The sequence below is a fragment of the Strigops habroptila genome, chromosome 10 (genome assembly GCF_004027225.2).
Source record: "Strigops habroptila isolate Jane chromosome 10, bStrHab1.2.pri, whole genome shotgun sequence".
NCBI lineage: Eukaryota > Metazoa > Chordata > Aves > Psittaciformes > Psittacidae > Strigops > Strigops habroptila.
In genome coordinates, this window is record NC_046359.1 from 16955809 (window position 1) to 16976376 (window position 20568).

The 20568-nt window shown below is 35.5% G+C and overlaps 1 protein-coding gene across 6 annotated transcripts in view; it reads left to right on the forward strand.

Moving 5' to 3' along the window:
- The window catches only part of RYR2 (ryanodine receptor 2), a 375228-nt gene that overhangs the window by 344014 nt on the left and 10646 nt on the right, over positions 1 to 20568 (forward strand). For all 6 annotated transcript variants that reach the window (XM_030499610.1, XM_030499611.1, XM_030499612.1 and 3 more), the window contains 11 exons: positions 2444 to 2525; positions 3644 to 4947; positions 5317 to 5381; positions 7181 to 7328; positions 7918 to 8004; positions 8874 to 9092; positions 11289 to 11419; positions 12047 to 12089; positions 12773 to 12906; positions 18846 to 18906; positions 20104 to 20250. In XM_030499610.1, coding sequence (XP_030355470.1) covers positions 2444 to 2525; positions 3644 to 4947; positions 5317 to 5381; positions 7181 to 7328; positions 7918 to 8004; positions 8874 to 9092; positions 11289 to 11419; positions 12047 to 12089; positions 12773 to 12906; positions 18846 to 18906; positions 20104 to 20250 — 2421 coding nt within the window. The remainder of the gene's footprint in view (positions 1 to 2443; positions 2526 to 3643; positions 4948 to 5316; positions 5382 to 7180; positions 7329 to 7917; positions 8005 to 8873; positions 9093 to 11288; positions 11420 to 12046; positions 12090 to 12772; positions 12907 to 18845; positions 18907 to 20103; positions 20251 to 20568) is intronic.

Below are 20568 nucleotides of genomic sequence, written 5' to 3' on the forward strand. Positions count from 1 at the left end.
AAAGTTCTACCACAGTATTTTCTGCAATTTTGCATGAGCCTTGTATGCAGGACCCATCTTCATTGATGTGTCATGCATTCACCCCTAGTTCATCCTTCGTGAACCCTAGTTCAACCTATGTGTGCATCTAAGCCTTTTCTACTCTTAGCAGAAAAAGAGAATAATGAGTCCTTAGAATGGCTGTATTGCTTTTGTATGTGAGTGCCCATTTAATAAGCTATAGAAATAGTGTAGGGGACTGGCACAGATAGCTCTTTAGAGGGTTAAAATCAGGTGAGAAGAATCCTATCTTTAAGCAGTGCATTTTTCAAGTTCTCACCTTTTCCAAAGAATTACACATCTTAATTGGATGTAGTATTCTAAATTTTTTACATAATTTAACATTCTCATAGAAAAGTGTCATATGCTTGTAAAGGTTTTAGTTATTTTTAAGGAATAGAACTCTGAAGTCTCTGAGGGTTTAGATTTCATTATTTGGCTCCAAATGTATCCATGTAAGTGTTCTTTGCATAAATTAAAGTGGTCTTGCTCAAATGATTCTTCCTGCTCTTGGGACTGCATGGCTGAAAGTAGGCCAATTGCTTCGATTTATAGATTTTGTGCTACAGGTACACTTCTCATTCTTTACAGCTAAATAAAGGTCTTCTTCCAGGAAATGGCATCACAGTGAGATCTGATTTTCAAGAGTGATGCACTGTATTTCTAGTGATGTGTATTTATAAGTGCCTGTAGATATTTTTCTGCTTTTGGTACATCTTTATTATTTTAAGAATTGAAAAGATAGCAAATGTTAGGGTAGGCCACAGTGGTGACTGTTGTGCTCTCTTCCTGTATCACAAGCAACATGAAAGTTGGTATGCAAGTATTTAATGACAGTGAGTCAAATACGTGGTAGCTATGTGTTGATTGAGAAATATGTGGCTATTGGCAAGATTTCTTTTTACAGTAATTACAAGTTTATAGTCATGGCTGTGCCCAGAGTGGCTTCATAGCATCTTTTAATTACTGCATCTAGAGAGTAATGATACTTACCCTGCCATTTCAGAGAAAACCAAGCTTTGCACAACAAGATCCATTCTGATGTGTGGAGTTAATCATGCTGTTCTGTGGGATGACAGAAACATAGTCCACTCCAAATGTATGATAAATAGTGATGGGAAAGACCAGAATAGACGTGGGCTCTTTTGTTTGTTTATATTTATTGCAAGAATATATCAATAAGCTTTTCAGATTCTATTGAAATACCATTTTTCAAACGTGTAGGGCATGGCTAAATAGATTTATAAGGAGTTGCCATATGGCTTTTGTCTGTAAGAGGGGCTTTGTTTTACATAGGGAGTTTCTAGAGCATTTCTGGAGAATATTTGAAAAAAGATTTAAATAGGATCAAAGCTAAATCACTGCTTTGTTTGGGTTTTGTTTGGTTTTGGTTTTGGGTTTTTTTGGTGGGTTTTTTCTTTTTCTTTTTTTTTTTTTTTTTCTATTTTCCTTCTCTAGTGTTGTACTAGGAAGCAACAAGGTGATTTTGGTAATACTTCTTAAGAATTCTCTGTAAGGTGGAAAATGAAAGTAAAATTTTCAATCTAAATGAATAAAGATCCTCCAGGTTGTGAGGAGCTGTTGAAGAAGATATGTAATGAAAACTTACAAGACATATCAATTAGAAATCTTCATTATTTCCAGATTGTGCTGTTTTCAGTCCAAGATCCGAATTGTCATAGAGTGCCTTCAGTTTGTTGTACTAGTCACTGAAGTCCAGCAATGCTAAGTATGCCTTATCAATGTCATGACGCAGCCGTGTATCGCAGAGGAAGAAATTAAGTAGTTGAATAAATCTACCCAGATAGATTCCAGGTTAAAATCATTGTCAAGGGAAATAGTAAAATTGATAAGCCGAATGGGATAATAGGAAGGTAAAAGAATCAATATGTCTATTTAAGGAAATACTAATGGAATTTTATTAATAAATACTCTGATTTTTATTTCATTTTTCTCCCAAAGTAGTTCACTAGTCTATAATAGAATCGCTTACTTTGAATCATGTTTTGAGCTCCATGTGCTGCTGGCATTGTTTTTACATTTCGTAGCTGTAAACTTGATTACACTAACAGCAACAATATTTAAGCTGACATAAAACGTTACAGAGGCATCATGTGTGAGCTTGACATATGCAGTTATTGCTTTAAGTTTTTTCATCACTTGCAGTTTTCACTTTGTCTTTATTGAATTACTCGCTTCTAAACAGATGGTCATGTAAATATTTGATCCTGTAAATGTACTGTAAGGAATCAAGCAATTAAATATATTTTCACCGTATTGCCAGCTTTGGCACCACTAGCTTAATTCCTGTATCTCATTTTTACAGATGAAATATGCATGCACATATATAAATGTCAAAGAAGTCAATAGATATCTCATTTTGTATATTGTGTTCATTATTTAGGATTCCAGTCAAATTGAATTACTGAAGGAATTAATGGATCTTCAGAAGGATATGGTTGTCATGTTGCTGTCCATGCTGGAAGGTAGTTAAAACTTAATTTGAAATCCTCTTCAGAAGTTGTTCACAAAGTTTTTAGCTTTGTGATTTTCTTCATGTGAGAAACAATGCTTCATTTTCCTTTTTAATTTTTATGTCTCAATTGTGAGAAGAGTTGTTAGGTCTTAAAGTAAATGGGAGATTTATATAGTGTAGTTGACACAGTTTACATTAATTCTGAATGCCAGAACTGTTTAAAATCCAGCTCTGGCAGAAATTCTACTTTGTTTCCATTAAACGGCTTCTCTTTTGGCTTAGGTGAAAAGTTTTCTTACTATTGAAGTTGGAATTCTGCGTTCTAGGAACTGAACCATTTATCAACCATTTTATTAACAAACACCTTTACTATATTGCATTTATTTTGGTAGTGATTTTAGCCATAAAGTACAGACTTTGATTTGTCTAGTGACTTGGTTCAAGGTCCTTTATAGGTAATACCCAAAATTATGGTTCCCCAGAGAATGTGATCATTGTCAGGAAATACTACTGTTTCTTTAGCTCCTTTACGGTACTGTATTACTGTTTCCAATACTAGAATAACCAGACATGCATATAGGTGATCCAAAGATCTGGTTTGCTTCTTACACGTATCCTATCACATTTATTTTCTTGAGAAAACTTAAAAGAGCAGTAAATGCAGCATAGATTGCAGTGTAGCATGCATCGCTACTGCTTTTCTCCTAGAAGGCCACTGAGAAGCAAATTTCTTAGTATTTTAGGCTGTGCTTCATGAGTAACCTACAGAGCTACTCATCCTAAGAAGTATGACACTAGTTCTGTCTATGTTGCACTATAGTAAATTTCACACTATGCTGTCTCATGTTTAGTACTATATTAAATGTAACAGATGTCTCTGTGTAGGGCTTGTTAGTTTTTCCTTTCTTTAATGGCTAATAATAATTTACTTATGTTTTTTCCAAGTCTTAGGGTAGTGTTATTAGTAAAAGATTTCTGATTTTATTGCTAGCTTTCTCATGTGAGTGTGTTAGCCAATAGTTTATTATTCTTACTTGTTTGATCATTTCACTAGTGATTATTATTCACTTTTCTTTGCTAAAACATTTACTGCTATCAGCATCTCTAACTTCATGTCATTGCATATAGGTAATGTTGTGAATGGAACTATTGGCAAGCAGATGGTCGATATGCTTGTGGAATCGTCCAGCAATGTGGAGATGATTCTGAAGTTTTTTGATATGTTCTTAAAATTGAAGGATTTGACTTCCTCTGATGCTTTCAAAGAATATGACCCTGATGGTAAAGGGTTAATTTCAAAGAGGGATTTTCACAAGGCAATGGAAAGCCACAAGCATTACACCCAGTCTGAAACTGAGTTTCTGCTATCATGTGCTGAAACAGACGAGAATGAGACTCTGGACTATGAGGAGTTTGTGAAACGATTCCATGAACCTGCCAAAGACATTGGTTTCAATGTTGCTGTTCTCCTGACCAACCTGTCAGAACACATGCCCCATGATACCCGCTTGCAAACTTTTCTTGAACTGTCAGAGAGTGTGCTGAATTACTTTCAGCCTTTCCTTGGACGCATAGAAATCATGGGCAGCGCGAAGCGCATTGAACGCGTTTATTTTGAAATAAGCGAGTCAAGTCGGACTCAGTGGGAGAAACCTCAGGTGAAAGAGTCAAAGAGACAATTTATATTTGATGTTGTAAATGAAGGCGGGGAGAAAGAAAAGATGGAGCTTTTTGTTAATTTCTGTGAGGATACCATCTTTGAAATGCAACTGGCTGCCCAGATCTCTGAATCAGATCTAAATGAAAGGTCAGCAAATAAAGAGGAGAATGAGAAAGATAAGCCTGAGGAACAGGATCCTAGAATGGGTTTCTTCTCTCTTGTGACCATGAAGTCAGCATTAGTAGCTCTTAAATATAATCTAATGACTCTTATGAAAATGCTCAGCATGAAGAGCCTAAAGAAACAGATGAAAAAAGTGAAGAAAATGACCATGAAGGACATGGTCATGGCTTTGTTTTCTTCCTATTGGAGAATTTTGATGGGCTTACTACATTTTGCTTGCAGTGTTGTCCGGGGCTTCTTTCGCATCATATGCAGTTTGCTGCTTGGAGGAAGCCTAGTAGAAGGAGCAAAGAAAATCAAGGTTGCTGAGCTATTAGCTAATATGCCAGATCCCACTCAGGATGAGGTGCGTGGGGAAGGAGAAGAGGGGGAGAGGAAGCCAACAGAAGCTGTATTACCTACAGAAGACTTGGCAGATCTGAGAACTTTATCAGATGAGAGTGATTTACTCTCAGATATATTTGGTTTGGATTTGAAACGAGAAGGTGGACAGTATAAATTGATCCCTCACAATCCAAATGCCGGTTTGAGTGATTTACTGGGCACTCCATCCTTAGCTCCAATGCCTGAGGTGCAAGAAAAAGTCCAGGTATCTGTATTTTTTATTTCTTCTGTATGTTTCTCTCTTTCATATGTTATCTGTAGTTTTGAAACAAAATTTGCATCTGTGTTTTTCTCAGTTTTGTGACATGTTCTTTAGGTAATCAACCATAATTACTGGTGTTTACCCTCTCTGATGTCATAAACTTGAATTGTCACAGCCGCCTTCTGATTCAGTGTTAAAATGTCTCTTCATTAATGTAAATTGGAGGATCATCTTCTTTCAGGGTTTCAATTGTTGGTTTGTTGTTGTTGGTTTTTTTTAATAAAAAAGCCTAACATTTTGCACTCTGTGTATCCTTTTAACTAACATTGTACTGAATAATAGTTTAGATGCTTTTATTTAATCTTTCTCTAGGAGCAGGTGAAAGAAGATGAAAAGGAAGAAAAGGAAGAAACAAAATCTGAACCTGAAAAAGCAGAGTATGTATTACTTTAACCTCTGATCCTATGAAATGTTTCTTTCACTGAAAAAAACCACCTTGATTTGTACTTACTTCTTTGCCTTTAATTTTGTGTCCATTCCAACAGTTAGGATTTTTAACCCTCATCCACATCCATGCATATTTGCAAGGAAATGGCATGTAAATAGCATCACTCTGAGATTTTATGAATTTCCCTCTTGCAGCAACATCCTTTCTAATATCAATTTAGTTTCTTTTATTTTCAATTTTTGATTGATTACGTTTTTGTTGGCAAGTCTGAAAGATAGAAGAAAATTTCTTGGAAAAATTGTAAGAGCACCTGAGTTCCTGAAACTTATTATCCATCAGTGGTAGAGACTGAATCTTTTTTGCCCCTCCCATTTGCTATGACCTATTTTGAGTTATTTGGATTTTGCAAAACCTTAATATTGCAATGTAATTTTAGTGAATTACTGAGTACTCTCATGTCTTTGTGAAGAACTAGCGTTAGCATTTGATAAATGATCGTTTTAAACTTTTTAGGATACATTAAAATTTAATGTTAAGGAGATTAGCTCAGAATAAAAAGAGTGGAAAGCAAAACCATAATGCTTGGTTTTAACCAGTAAAATGTATGGCACTCCATCCCTGTATTTTATGGTTTCTGATACATGTATGATTCTGATATGTGTACAGTGCCTGTAGCTGATACTTCACTGTCAAAATTCTAGGTGGGTCCCTTGGTCTCAAGCCCTATCCTTATTGCTCTCCTGGGATGACACTTGCCCATAACAAAAACTCTTCTTCCTAATCAGTACAGCAAATTTCTAGACAGTATAATTTTGTGAAGGAGAGTCTTGCTGACTTTTGAAGGTCATTTCGCTGTGGATTGCTCAGCTTGGCCGTGTGAGTTGCAGTCATACCTGTGTTCTCTGTGACGATTGCAGTGCCTGGCACTATTAGCTGCCCTGAAGCCACTCCTAACATAAGCCAAACTTTCACTTGACACGTGAATTTTAGTAAGAGTGTATTTTAGTAAGAGAAGCAGCTTAGGACATTGGCTATTCTGTTTGTATATAGGTATAGAGAAATTAATAATATAACTTTTAAGTTACCTCTCACTCTGGTTTAGCTTCAAATGGACTTCTGTGATCCTTTCATCTATCATGCTGTCAGGTCAAATTAACTTTTAAGATGATTCACCATTCCTTAGATCATGTGTATGGAGAAGGCAGTCCCCTAACTATGACTTTCTATAATTGGGCAGCACACTGATAATCACACATCAAATGCTGTCAAGCTTTCTTAGTCCTCTTTCCTCTTGAAGTGAGTACTTATGAATTCCACCATTGGACAGAAATTTAAAAAGTGAGGTTTGGATTATAAATACAAGAACCAAAGTTTTCTGTAGCCTTTGTGGGAACCGGGTAGTTCCAAGTGCCTAAAGTTGGAGGGGAGACAGTGCCAAATACAGGCTGTCAGCTTACAGACATCTGTCAGCACAAGTATTAGCTGCACAATTATGAAGCAGACGCAGGTAATAAGGTTGGTAGATTGTTGGCTACCTGCCGGTTAGCATTCTCATTTCAAGGTGCCAAACCAGTAAGTTTAATTATCTGTAGGCTTTAACCAGACCTTGCCAGCTCTTTGGACTGAAGAGACATATGTCCTCTTTATTCAGATGTGTGAACTGCATGAGTCATGACTACTTGAGCCTCATGAAAAGATGCAGTGGACTCTTTCGGGGTGTGGTTTAAGTTTTTTGTTTAGCAATTTTATTAACTTGACATGTTATTTTGGCTTAATTTGTATCTTAAGAGGAGAAGATGGAGAAAAAGAAGAGAAAGCCAAGGAAGACAAAGGAAAACAGAAATTAAGACAACTTCATACTCACAGATATGGAGAACCAGAAGTTCAGGAATCGGCTTTCTGGAAGAAAATCATTGCATACCAACAGAAGCTTCTTGTAAGCTGTTCTCTAGACTATGTGTTTAGCTGTTGGCAGGGATGTGTTCCATCATGTAAATTCTACCAATGTAAAGGCAAATTTGCACCTGATAAACCTCATTTTTCTATTACCATCATCTATAAAAAGGGCATAAAGGCAAAGGTTTAACTCCAATGTTAGAGGAAAGAAACACACAAATAACTTAGTAGACATGATATTAATTCTTGGGAAGACAACTGTGGTCCAAAACGTAGACCTTCAGAGATGCCTGTCCATCACTGGAAAACAGCCATGCATTTTTATGTGAATAAAATGCCCAGATTTTCACATTTTGTGAGCCTGTAGAATTTGTCTCTCCATGAGAGGCAACTATCCTATTTATAATTCTATTAAAAAGCTCTACAGGGGAAACAAACAACCCATGCAACAACCTAGTAAGTATTGTGGCATCATTACAGGGCTTTGAGCAACCTGGTCTACTGGAAGGTGTCCCTGCCTATGGCAGGGGGTTGGAACTAGATGATCTTTAAGGTCCCTTCCAACCCAAACCATTCTATGTTTCTATGAAATTAAGAAAAGTATATTTATGTTCTGTTTCTATTTTCAGAATTATTTTGCACGAAACTTTTACAATATGAGGATGTTGGCATTATTTGTTGCTTTTGCCATCAACTTCATCCTGCTTTTCTATAAGGTAAACTTGTCAAAATACTATTTTTCAAGTTGTATACTGAAAAACATTCAGGTTTTGTAGGCGGTACACTATGGTAAAACTGCCTAGTCTACAGATTAAATACCTGCTTCATACTGCCACTTCAGAAATCTAACACAGTAGGAGCCAAAGTGTTTATTTGAGGTAATAATAGACTTCCAGTACACAAAGCTATTTCTTTCTTTAGCTATTTCTAAAAGCCTGTGCTGCAGCAGAGGCAGCATACTGAAAGGCATACCCATGCCTCAGACTCTCCATTTCACAGTACAGTGACTCAGCCAAGCCCAGCCTTCACTGGCAACTTAAACTAATAAGTGTCCACTGAGATATTTTTTTGTGCCATTATGCTCCCCTGAGAGGGTGTGTACAGCAAATAGAAGGCACATCATCTTAAGCTGCCTAGAATATCATTGATCTTATTTGTCAAGACTTTTAGTATTGTTAATGCAACTCTAGAGTCTTCAGACTAAAACTGTTTTTTGTCAGAGCCCTACTGATAAGAGCTACGCATAGGATTATCAGGAGCTGACTGGATTTCTTCCTAGAGGGTTATGCCATTTCTTGAATTTGAGGTGATAAAATTCAGCAAGGTTCAAATTTGCTACCATGGGCAGAGAGTAAAAGAAAAAAAAAAAATGAAAATGCATGCTATCACAGATTCCTGTAACAAGATTAAAGAGTCTCTGTGAGGTATTCTCTGTGGACATATTTACGCAAAAAACGCCTAAGTTTCCTTTCAATTATATTGTCCTTGTTAGCATTGTTTTCAGTTACACTACTTAGCTTGTAGTAGTGTAAAGCTCCTGTCAAAGGATTACAGCTGCAGTATTAAGATTAAGTGATTTTAACAGGTCTCCACCTCTGCTGAAACGGAAGAAAAGGAAGTTCCTGTGGTGTCTACTGGTGAAAGTACCAAGCTGAACAGCCTGGAAAGCGATGACGAGAGGGTCATTGCAGTGCATTACGTCCTGGAAGAAAGCAGTGGCTACATGGAGCCCACACTGCGGATTTTGGCCATCCTACACACAGTCATCTCATTTTTCTGCATCATAGGGTATTACTGTTTGAAAGTAAGGAAAAATGAACACTGCTTTTTCTTCAATCTCTGAACTTTTTTATCCATTGAGTGCTATAAATATGAAAAAAGTCATAGCAACTTTGTTTAAGCAGTTTGAGGGACCGTGTAAAGAAACACTATTCTGTTAGTGTAACCTATGCAGAAATTGTATGTTTTGTGATGTGGGAATTCAGAAACTTACAGGCCAGAGCCTGATTTGCTGTGCTGACACAGGATCATAGGATCAGCATTTGACCATTGCCATGTTAGCCATACAATTACAGCAGAAGCAGTTTGTGACTGTCATAGGCAAGCTGTGAGTACCCATGGCCAGAGGAAGCTAGATGACAGTGTCTGTGTTACTAGTCTGTCAACTGGGTCATTTTAAAACATGCAGCATTTTGGACTACCACTGCTGCATGTTGAGTCTATGGACAATGCCTTCTTTTCATACACGCTCTAGTCATAGTGTTTTGCCAGGAACTTAAGCATCTTTTAAAGGAATGTCCTGCTGAAGATCTCTTTAGGGATGTAAGAAATAAAGATGCCACATTTACTGGTAAAATGCTGCTTCTGATTTAGGAAGACCAAATGGTATAAATCTCTGGAGATGGGAGGAGTATATCTGGGATATACTACCCCCATTTTTACACTCTTCCTGAGACAAAAACTATAGGTCGAAATGCAAGATAATATTAAATTAAATGGACCTTTGCTATGATGCAGTATGGCTGCTAATTTGTCCTTATAGGGGTTTTTTTAAGCTTTTATGTGGTCCTCATTTTTTTTTCCTCGTGTAATGGATATTACGTTTTCTATGCTAAAAAGACACAATCTGCATTTGTAGTTGAGGCAAATAGTCCTCATACAACTGCACTAAATGATCAATTTTAATCTCTACCTTAAGCATCTCTGCACATCAATAAACACTGAAATACATTTTCCTGTTTCGGTGGTTGGCACACAGCATGAAAACCTAGATTTCTGGCTTTTGAGATGTCCTCCCACCTTATAGCTTTTTTTTTTTCCGACTATGACTTTTTATGCTACTTTCCCATGTTGTCTTTTCAAACTACATTTCTTTTCTAGCCAGAAGGGAAAGACTTTACTTATTATCTGCCGTAATAAATTACCTTCTTTCAAATTCTGAAACCCTGAATAAAAGACCAAATATGGTTTCAGTCTCTTTTCTTTGGAGATATACTGCTTTCAAAATTGAAAATCTTTGTAACTACATGTCTGTGTATGATACGTTTGCTTCTGGAGATTGCTTTGCATGGAATTCACTACATTTTTCTCAGCTGTGTGAAAATAAGATTCAAACTGTTGTTATCATATCTAATGCAATCACCATGTTGCTTAAGCAGTCTAATTTTTATTATTACTATTTCAATATATTCATGCCCAGTCTTGACTAGTAATACAGTCAAGGACAGTAAAGCAGGGTGGGTGAACTTTGGGGACCTGTGAAATAATTCCAGGGAAGGGTATGGTTTATTTTTTGTGGTAAGAGATTTCTAAGAAAAATCCACTCCGCTGGGACCACTAGTTAGATCTGCCTTCTCGGAGTGTGCTTTGAACATCAGCCAGCTAATGAAAGAGACTTGTGGGTAAAGCCTGATCCTTACTGCTCAGGCATCTCAACTGCTGGCAAAGAGCTATAGAGCAAAAATCAAGTATATGGAACGTGAATGTGATTTAAGGTTTTTTCTTTTTACTGTTTCTGGTCTTTCTTTGCTCTGTGCTGTGAAAACACTTTGCTTCCCACTATGAAACCTCAAGAATTCTTTAACAAATGAAAGGCAACCTCTAACAGCTCTGGATATCAAAATGCACTTCAAAAGTGTGATCCCAAATTCTAAGCATTTTGAAAGTGTTTTTATTTTAGCTTTCTTTCATTTGTCTGTCTCTAATAACTGCATAGCACTGAAGAACTAATTTTTTTTGAAGGATCCCTTTTCAGGGTGTTTGGCCGTCTTTTTGCAACTGTGTGGTACACTGTGGTTATGTGATTCTGAATGACCAGGTCCTTGTGCGCCTATACCTTTGAGGTGTTCTAGTCAATTGTCAAGTCTTTTAATTTTTTTAAATACTACTTTTGCTTTGTTCAGTTCCCATACTTAATTTTTCATAACAACCAGCTTTTCTCAAAAATTTGCACACATGTCAGTGCATTTTAAATAATTCCTGATATCTTTTTGAACTGCAGGTTCCACTGGTTATTTTTAAGCGAGAAAAGGAAGTAGCAAGGAAATTGGAATTTGATGGATTGTATATAACTGAACAGCCATCAGAAGATGATATTAAGGGACAGTGGGATAGACTTGTAATCAACACACAGTGAGTTTTTTATCTACTCTATCTCTTTATCGCTTTTCAAGGAATTGCTCTTCAATCTCCAGAATTACATAGCTGATCATCCATCTTGTTGGAAATAACAGTTAGGGATGTATTTCTAGCAAGGATATGCAAAATATTTCAGGCACCTGTTATGCTGATGTTTACTATTACTTTTTAATCTGATTTATTCCTAGGTTTTTGCTTTAAAATCATCTCTGTTCCATAAAAAAAAAAAAAACACCTACTTTTTTTTTTCTTTTTTGCAAGCACAGTGATGATTTTGTATTGCTGTTCAGTTCAAAAATGAACTGTGCTTTGCATCCCTTTAGTGTCCATTGAAGGCTCTCAAGGAAAATATTTAAAGTCCCAGCTCTGCCTGATGGGACTTGAGATCCAGCTGCTTTAGAACCCTGTCTGCAGGCATTGGCTTTGCCACTCTTTGTCAGCCGCATTAACATGGTAGGCTGAATGCCAGTTGGCAACTCATTCCAGTGACTTCACAAATGATAGCAACAACAAAGAGCCTCTTAGAAATTAAATCAGTTTGTAATTTTTATGATGTCATAGTAATGACTACATCTTCTCATGACTGTCTAAAATGTAATCTTGTTTATCTGTAATTTTCAGGTCTTTTCCAAATAACTACTGGGACAAATTTGTGAAAAGAAAGGTAAGGCTTATTTTAAAAAATATATATGAAGCATATTAACTAAAAAAAATAAGATCATAAAATAATTCAATGGCGCTAGTTAATAAGTGATGACGTTTTTCACAACTATTTCAATGTGAAATACTTCCCCTGAAAAAAAAAAAAAAATTCTCTAAAATTCCTAATCAAGACACGTGAGTTATTTTAAAAACCTTTTTAAACCAAATAAATATGTTGAGTCATTTTTTTTATTTTGGTTTAGTTTGTTGGTTTGGGTTTTTTTTCCTCAAAAGAAATAACTAGTAGGGGTCCAATACTGTCTTTGAGAATTATTATTTTAAAAAGAGCTTTTCATGTAGCTAGCGTATTCAGAACATACCTTTCCTTTGTGAACCTCACAGTGTAATTTTTTTTCTGTTGGTGATGATATCAAGTTATTCTCCTTCTGGTTGGTTGCTTTCCTTTTCCTGTTTTCACTAAATGAGCAGGAAAAGCTTCTCTTTGACACCCACCTTTTGCTTCAATTGAATTGATTGCAAATGAGCAGGAAAAAAAAAAATAAATTACTGACTGGTACGAGAGACTGAGATGGAAACAAACAGATGAAAATGTTTGTGTATGTTAAACCTCTTGAATTCAGAAACCAGGCTAAAAACCAGATGGTCCACCGAACTGATTCTCTTGAATTTTCCTCCTAACCTTAGGTCATGGATAAATATGGCGAATTCTATGGCCGTGACAGGATCAGTGAGTTACTAGGAATGGACAAAGCTGCTCTCGATTTTAGTGATGCTCGAGAAAAGAAGAAACCAAAGAAGGATAGCTCCTTATCTGCTGTGTAAGCATTTACTTCTGGTTTATTTGTCTGATTTTTGTTTGTTTTTTGCTTGGGTTGGGGTTAGTTTTTTGGTTTGGGGTTTTTTTATATGTTAAAATCAAGCATTCAATTGAATTTTCTTGTTGCTGTTTTATATATAGCTATAAAGATAAAACAATTCATGAGTTGAATGGTGTAGTGAATTTATTTCATTATAGACAACTATATGGAGGAAGGACTCCACTGTAGTTTATGTATGAAGATGTAGTTTAGTGCACAGCTACTTGAATGCATCACATTTTCACTGTTTTGATAGCGTCATTACAACTGGGCTGGAAACGCCTTTTCACAGTTTTCTCAGTTCAGCTCAGCTGGAAAGAATGGGCAAAATTGGCACTGTGTGTTCTGATTATAAAGAAACGATGGAATAAATTTAAGTGATAGTGACCAGTAAAATCTAGGAAGATGAATGATTAGGTCTTCCTATTTTTTTACAATTTGTTTGTTTCTTTTTTTTTTTCCCCAAACTCTGTATTTGCCTATCATCTGAGAGACAGACCTAAACAAAAGCCCATAGACATTTAGAGTAATTGTGTTCCTTTTCATTCTTAGGGAAGGGACATACACAGGTTTTGTATAGCAATGCAAAATTTTTTTTTCCAGTTCTGCATTGTAAAATAAGATATTCAAATAGATAGAATATATTTTAACAGAAGGACTTTTAATGCTATAATGTGTCTGCTTATAGCTTGCTTTAAAAGCAACATTTTATTAATGCTTTGAAAGCATTGTATGCGGTAGACAGTGGGACCACTACTAGATAAGAATTGCATTGAAGCAAGGGCTGATTTTTTTAAAGGTGGATCTTTAATATCCATCTTTTGTAAAGATGGATGAATAAACCTGGAGTCCATTTAAATAATCGGGTACAGTTATAAGGCCAAAGGAGTCTGTGGCATTACAATACTAAATAAAATTTAATATTGTGGCAGAAGTACTTGAGGTTAGAAATTATTTTGTATTTTTATTACTTTTATTATTGGTAAAAAAAGAAAATTATATTTGTGAGGAAATTTGAAATAGTGTTTCTGTGAATACTGTTGAAAAAACAGACCAGAGTGAAGGCTGCTGGAACATTTAATTTCAAAATCAGGCCTGAAGAATGCCAGTTTTTTCTTAGATTTCTAATGTCTACTCCATGTTATATGTGTAAAAAAAAAAAAAAAAAAAATTTAAATGAACCCTGACCTCATCCATCTTTCATGTCCTCCCTGGAGAAATCATTCCATACTTATAACTGATGTGGGAAAATAAACAAATAGGACAGAAATATACAGAATCGTAAGCAGATCCTTGCAGAGGGTTTGTGTAGGATACCTTAAGGTAATAATCTATACTATATGCTGTATCTCCAAGACAGACAGATAACTTAAAGACACCTAGTAACTCACTGGTTTGGTTTGGTTCAGTGCTTTCTTTTTATAATGGTCAACTGGCACCATTTTCTATGACATATCACATGCTGATGTTCAGTGCCTAGCATAAAAGGAACGGTATTTCTACACAGTGCAATAAAAATGATAATATTTCCTACCCAGTTTACTCAGTAATAAGTAATGAATGTTCCTAATCTGATAGGATGCTTTCTATTGTACAAATATTAACAGAAGATCTTCCTAAACACCTACACTGAAACTCGTTAATTTTGGTAATTATGGTAAAAATAATTAATCATGGTAAGAATGATCATATTTTCATGAATGATTTTTCTTATAATTTTAGACAGATGAGTCATCTTTTTGAACTGTTTTCTCTGTCAGATTAGCCTCCTGAAACAATGTGAAAGGACCTTTAACAGAAAATTTTAGCATCTGTTAAGAAAGTTCATGCGAAGAGCTAACTAATTAAAACTGAATCTTCCCAGTTTTAGTTTGTCTATCATTTTGGAAAAAGGTTAAATACTGCTGCAAGGCTATTTTTCAGTTTGAAATTAAAATAATGATAGTTGTTCCTCAGCTGGCAATGCCATGCAGCTGCTCTGAACAGCTCTGATGTACAAACATTAAAATGATTGAAGCTGAATAGTTCAGAGTATTCTGATTCCAGTTAACATTAGCATAATTTGATTGACTGAGGATTTTTTTTTAAAGGGAAGAATAATTTCTGAAAACTTGCTATGTTATACTTGGAACAGCTGAATGCAGTAGGCCTTAGGAAAGAAGCTGTAAAAAGCCTAGGTGTTGTTGAAGGTGACGAAATACTAGTGCAGGTGGCAGCCAAACATAACACAGGCAATGTCTCACAATTTTCCTGTTGTTTACTCCCACTGTGCATTCTCACACCATGCCATTCTTCACTGTTGCTGAACTCAGCTGCTACTACAACTACAGTACTACAGTATATGACAACCTGTTCAGTGGTGCAGAAGTCAAATTTCATTCAGTCTAGGAAACTAACCTAAAAGAATACTACCTAATGATATTCCAAGGGAAACTTGAAACCATACTGTTCGTTTTTGATTCACAGCCCTGGAGCTTAATTTCTGTATGGTTTCATACTCTTTTAAGTCTTTTTGCTGCTTGATCAGGGTAGTGAGAAGAAATAAACAGGCCAATGCAGTATTATGCATGTAATCGTTGGTTTGCTATCTGTATCAGATGTACTTTAAAAATTAAGATATGGAAAAAATGAACAGTCCTGTCCATAAGCAGTCTTGTTTGTAGTATTTAATATATGAAATGAATAGGTAGAATGTGGTCACAAGAATATGCGAGACACTAGAAGTGAGTGGTACTAGGTCAGTATATTAGGTATTAGGTCAGTAGGTCTGACAGTATAAAGTAAGAAATTGCCGCAATAATATATTCAGAAATAAATTTCAGGAGGTTTTGGTTCATTTTACCACCTGAATACATTACTGAACAGTATTTGAATACGAAACTGTTCTTAACATTTTTTACGCCCCCCTTCCCCCCTCCCCCCCCCCCATTCTAGGTCAGTTTTCTATAAATTTTGATTTCTCAAATTTGGGGCTGGAAAATTTTCTTTTAACTTGGGGTTGATGAAAACTGTATCAGCAGCTCTTAGCTGTGCTAGACTGTTGTTGGAGAAGCCATTTGAATGTTCAAGAAGCATTCCTGGTTTTGGTGAAATGGCAGCATGCTAGATTCATCTTTGAGTACTCTGTGGTATCTGGAGCATAGCACAGTTTGGGGACCTTTGAGACTAGCATGATTCTAATAATTTATTTCAAGATATGAATGCAAGTTTTGCTATAGATGCATCTTTCCACCCTTGTAAATTTGAAAGAAAAACCCCCAAACTTGTAGGTTTTATTTCTCTAGTGTATGTAGTTTGTTTGTTATACAAATACTATCTCCGCAATCCTAATCAGACAGTAAATGTCATCCACTGACTATGGCCTGAATCACCATGGAAGAAACTCAGATGAAGCCTTAGGCTTTAGTTTCCACAGAGTTGCTATCTATCATGAAGGGAATAATGAAGCTAAACCAATTGCTGACCATGCCATCAAGGCACCCAGTTAGCTGTGATCAGTTCTCATTCTTTAAAAAAGTTTTATGCCACCTTGTGGGAAGTTCACTATGAGGGTCGTGAGGCACTGGAGCAGGTTGCCCAGAGAAGTTGTGGCTGCCCGATCCCTGGCAGTGTTCAAGGCCAGGTTGGACGGGGCTTGGAGCAATCTGATCTAGTGGGAGGCATCCCTGCCCATCACAGGTTCCTTCCAACCCAAAGCATTCTATGATTCTGTATAAGTTCTAGATTTGTTAACCTAGTAATTTGTTGCCTTTGCATACAGAAAAAAAAACCAACCAACCAAACAAAACGAAATGAAATGGTTAAAAAAAAGTTCAAGTCTGTTAAGTCTGTTGCATCTTATTTAACTAGATAAAAGACCCTAGAATTCACCATTAGTCTCTATGCTTATGTTATTTCTGTCTTTATAGAGCATAAGTAATACAACACACTCTTTTACCTGCTCTGAGCTAAATGTGTAGGCCTGTGAAAGTTCAGTGGAGGCGAATAACTATAATTCATTTGAATAAATGGCAAAAAAATTGATCCTAAATGAGTTATTATATAATCTAAATGTTTTCCTCATAGAATTAAAATGTATGTGTGAAATAGGCAAATTTGAGAGCAAGGGTCAAATCTTTCATATATCAGAAAACTTCTACTACATTTCTTCTGCTTTTCCCTTTTTGTTCAAGTAGACTAATACACTTCAGAAGGAAAAATGAATTCTCAGTTAAAATAGACTGTAGACTCTTTGGAGTAGAGGTCTTGATCTAAGTATGATTTAATGCTTTTTTCAATTTAGTAGCTCCATTTATATCTATGTAGTGTTTGTACTATTTTACAGGAGACTCAACTTGAGTCTTTTGCCTTTTAGCTTTATGTGTAAAAATGGTGTTAATATTTTATTGTACTAAAGGATAAATACTGTGTAATATAATACAAGTAGGAACTTGGTATTTTAATGGCAAAGTATTCCTTGGGAGTGTCATATTCAAATAAAACCATTAAGTTTGTGTGGTTAGTGGCTTTGGCTATACAAGTAAGAATTTCAGAAATCAGACCTCAACAGGCCAGGGTTTAACTCTTGGTATTCCATCTAAGGATTCACATAATTCCGTATGAACATCTGGCACAGAAGTACTATGTGCCTTCATGTATGGCGGGTGTATGATATCTGTCGGCATTATTTCCACTTGTTTAGTTATTGTCAGCAGCTTTTCTCTTTAGGAACACTAAATTCACTTACATTTTAAAGATAGAAGTAGGACAAATAATGACATTTTTCATGCTATTATTTATATTTGTTCCTGGATTATGATCTAGGTTTAGATATTTTTTTTTTTGTTGATATAATATGAATAATCCAAGCCTTTCCAAAAAGAAAAAGTCAAGTATACATTGTGTTTGCTAAGTTGTATCACTTCTCTGTAGAGGATAAAAAAATGCTTCAAGTGAATTAATGGTTTTAATTCTAGTGCAAAAAATGTAGCCTAAAGTTCAGATATTTATTTGTGTTGGTAGAGTGAGAAGAGAATTAATACTTCAAGGTATTAATTAAAGAAATACAAGGGAAAAATTTGGGGAGAACAGCTTACAGTAGTAGTCTGTACAACGTGAAAGTTTGTTGAAGAGAGCAGTGGAAGCCTAATACAACAAAGAAACAAAAACTGTGGAAGAAACTGGGAGCCCAAACCTGGACCCAGCATTCCAGGTGTGGCCTTACAAGTGCTGTGTTAGAAGGGAAGGGTCACCTCTCTCAACCTGTTGGCAACTCTCCTCCTCATGGAGCACAAAGTACCATTTAGCCTTCTTTGCAGTGAGTGTGCGTTGCTGGCTTATGCTCAACTTGCAGTCCACCTAGATCCCCAGGTCCTTTTCTGCAAAAGCTATTAATGTACATTTCTCTTTCATTCACGTTTATTCCTGATATTAGTGGGAAAAGCAAAGGACACAGGCTCCAAGATTCATTTCACCTCACTCTGTCTGTCTTTAATGTCGCCTAATTGTATCACCCGAGGTGTGCTAGCATAACTAATGGTATAAAACCAGTCCAAATTCTCTGACGTTTTTTGAATTTAGGCTTAGATGGGTCACATTTAAAAAAAATGAAATCTCTTTTTTCCCATGGATTACAAAGACAGTTCATTTATGATAACATTGTAGACATCAATCAGCATTAGTTTTGATGAATCCAAAACAATATTTATAATATATAATTTTTTTTTTTTTTTTTTTTTTTTTTGACAGGACCATTCCAGAGTAGAAGTGTGAATTAGGTCCTGATGTATTTCACCTTTTGGCGAAATAGATCAGCTATTGTGTCCTATATTTATGTGACAGTACACTTCTCTACAGATTATGTTGCATATTTTCCTATTGTGTTTTGTTATAAAATGAAGTTTATTTATTTATTTTTACAGGCTAAATTCCATTGATGTTAAGTATCAGATGTGGAAATTAGGAGTTGTTTTCACTGATAATGTAAGTTCATCAGATTATATGTGTGTGTATACGTATGTCTATGTATGTATGTATATATTCACTTTCTAGAAGGCAATATACACTTGTTAACCCGAAGTGCTTCAAAGAGAGGTATGAAAGATTCTGGATTGTATTTAATTTACTACATAGATGAAGAAAATCTTGGAAACTTTGAAAGACATTGCTGAAATCTTTTCCCAGTTACATAGGTTTTAGACTATTCCGTCAATTCCTGTCCCCTTCTGATATGCTTTATTCAGAAGCAATGAGCAAGCACTGCACTGTAGAATTAGAAGACTAACTATTTAAATTTTAATTGCCATTTTTCATATTGTTCATAAACTTTATGAACACTTTAATATTCCTGGAGCACAATCAGATTGGTATAGCTAATGTATGTGGAATTGCTAAAATTTGTGAGTCTTATGATTATTGCTTGCCTAACTCAGCTTATATTACTAGTGGAAAAAATGGTGGGTAACAAACAATTTTAGAACTAGGACTACTGAAGAATGAAAGTGTAATCTGACTTTAGATCAGAAAGACTAGAACAAGAAGTCTCTAGTTCTACAGACAACATGATCTGTAAAGAGCTAGAGCTTGTTCAGTATTAGGGGTTTTTTTCTAAGGGAGGAACTGTAATTTCTGTTATAAAAATGTAAATTTCATTAAGTCCAGTAAAAATTAAATGATAGCACAAATGATGAAATTAACATTTGTAGTAATAGTAAACTAAAGTAATACTTACATGTTTACATAGTAGCTTTAGTAGTTTGAACTATAGAATTCCTTTTGTTGCTTGCAGAGTCTTTTCATGTCATTAACCACCTTAGCTCTTTAATATTTTAATGTAATTATTTAGAAATTCGTAAACAAAGAAATCATTTAAATCAGAAGAACTTTTTACATTAGAAACATTTAAAAATAAGGGTTTGGCAAACTTCAAAGTTTGTTTTTACAAATTAAAATTTAGAATATGTCAATTTTGACTGTGTCTGGTGAACTCTTTATTTGCTGATTTAACATTTTTGCACAGAGAAAATTCTTAGCTCTCTAGCGAATTCCATGTTAAAAAAAAAAAAAAAAGTTTTCTAGTTAAAGAAAAGCACATTCAAGCAGTTTCCTTACTGTTTTGAATTAAGTTAAAGATAATAGCCATGAGTTTTATTTTGTGATGTATTTGTTTTTTTCTGTTAGTCTTTCCTTTACCTAGCATGGTACATGACCATGTCAGTCCTTGGCCATTACAACAATTTTTTCTTTGCTGCTCATCTACTTGACATTGCAATGGGATTCAAGACATTACGAACTATCCTGTCATCAGTGACGCACAACGGCAAACAGGTATCAGCTGTCATCTCTTTCCAGCTATTTTACTTACAGGGCAGATCTCTCATGACTTAACTCAGGTGCTCTGCAGATTGACAACAGAATTGTTCTTTCACTGTAAAGTTTAGAACTTCGGTCAGTGCGGCAACTAGCCAATGGTATTTATAAGCATAAGAAAGTGGGGCTAGGATGTATGACAGTCTCTCTCTGCTACAAGCAACTGTGTCATAAAGTTGCTGTTAAAAATTTTTTCAAGTTTCATCTAAAGACAGGTCCAGTTGAGAGTTACTGTTTCTGTTAGAGGACTGTTGGAGAAACTCAGCTTTTTGATGA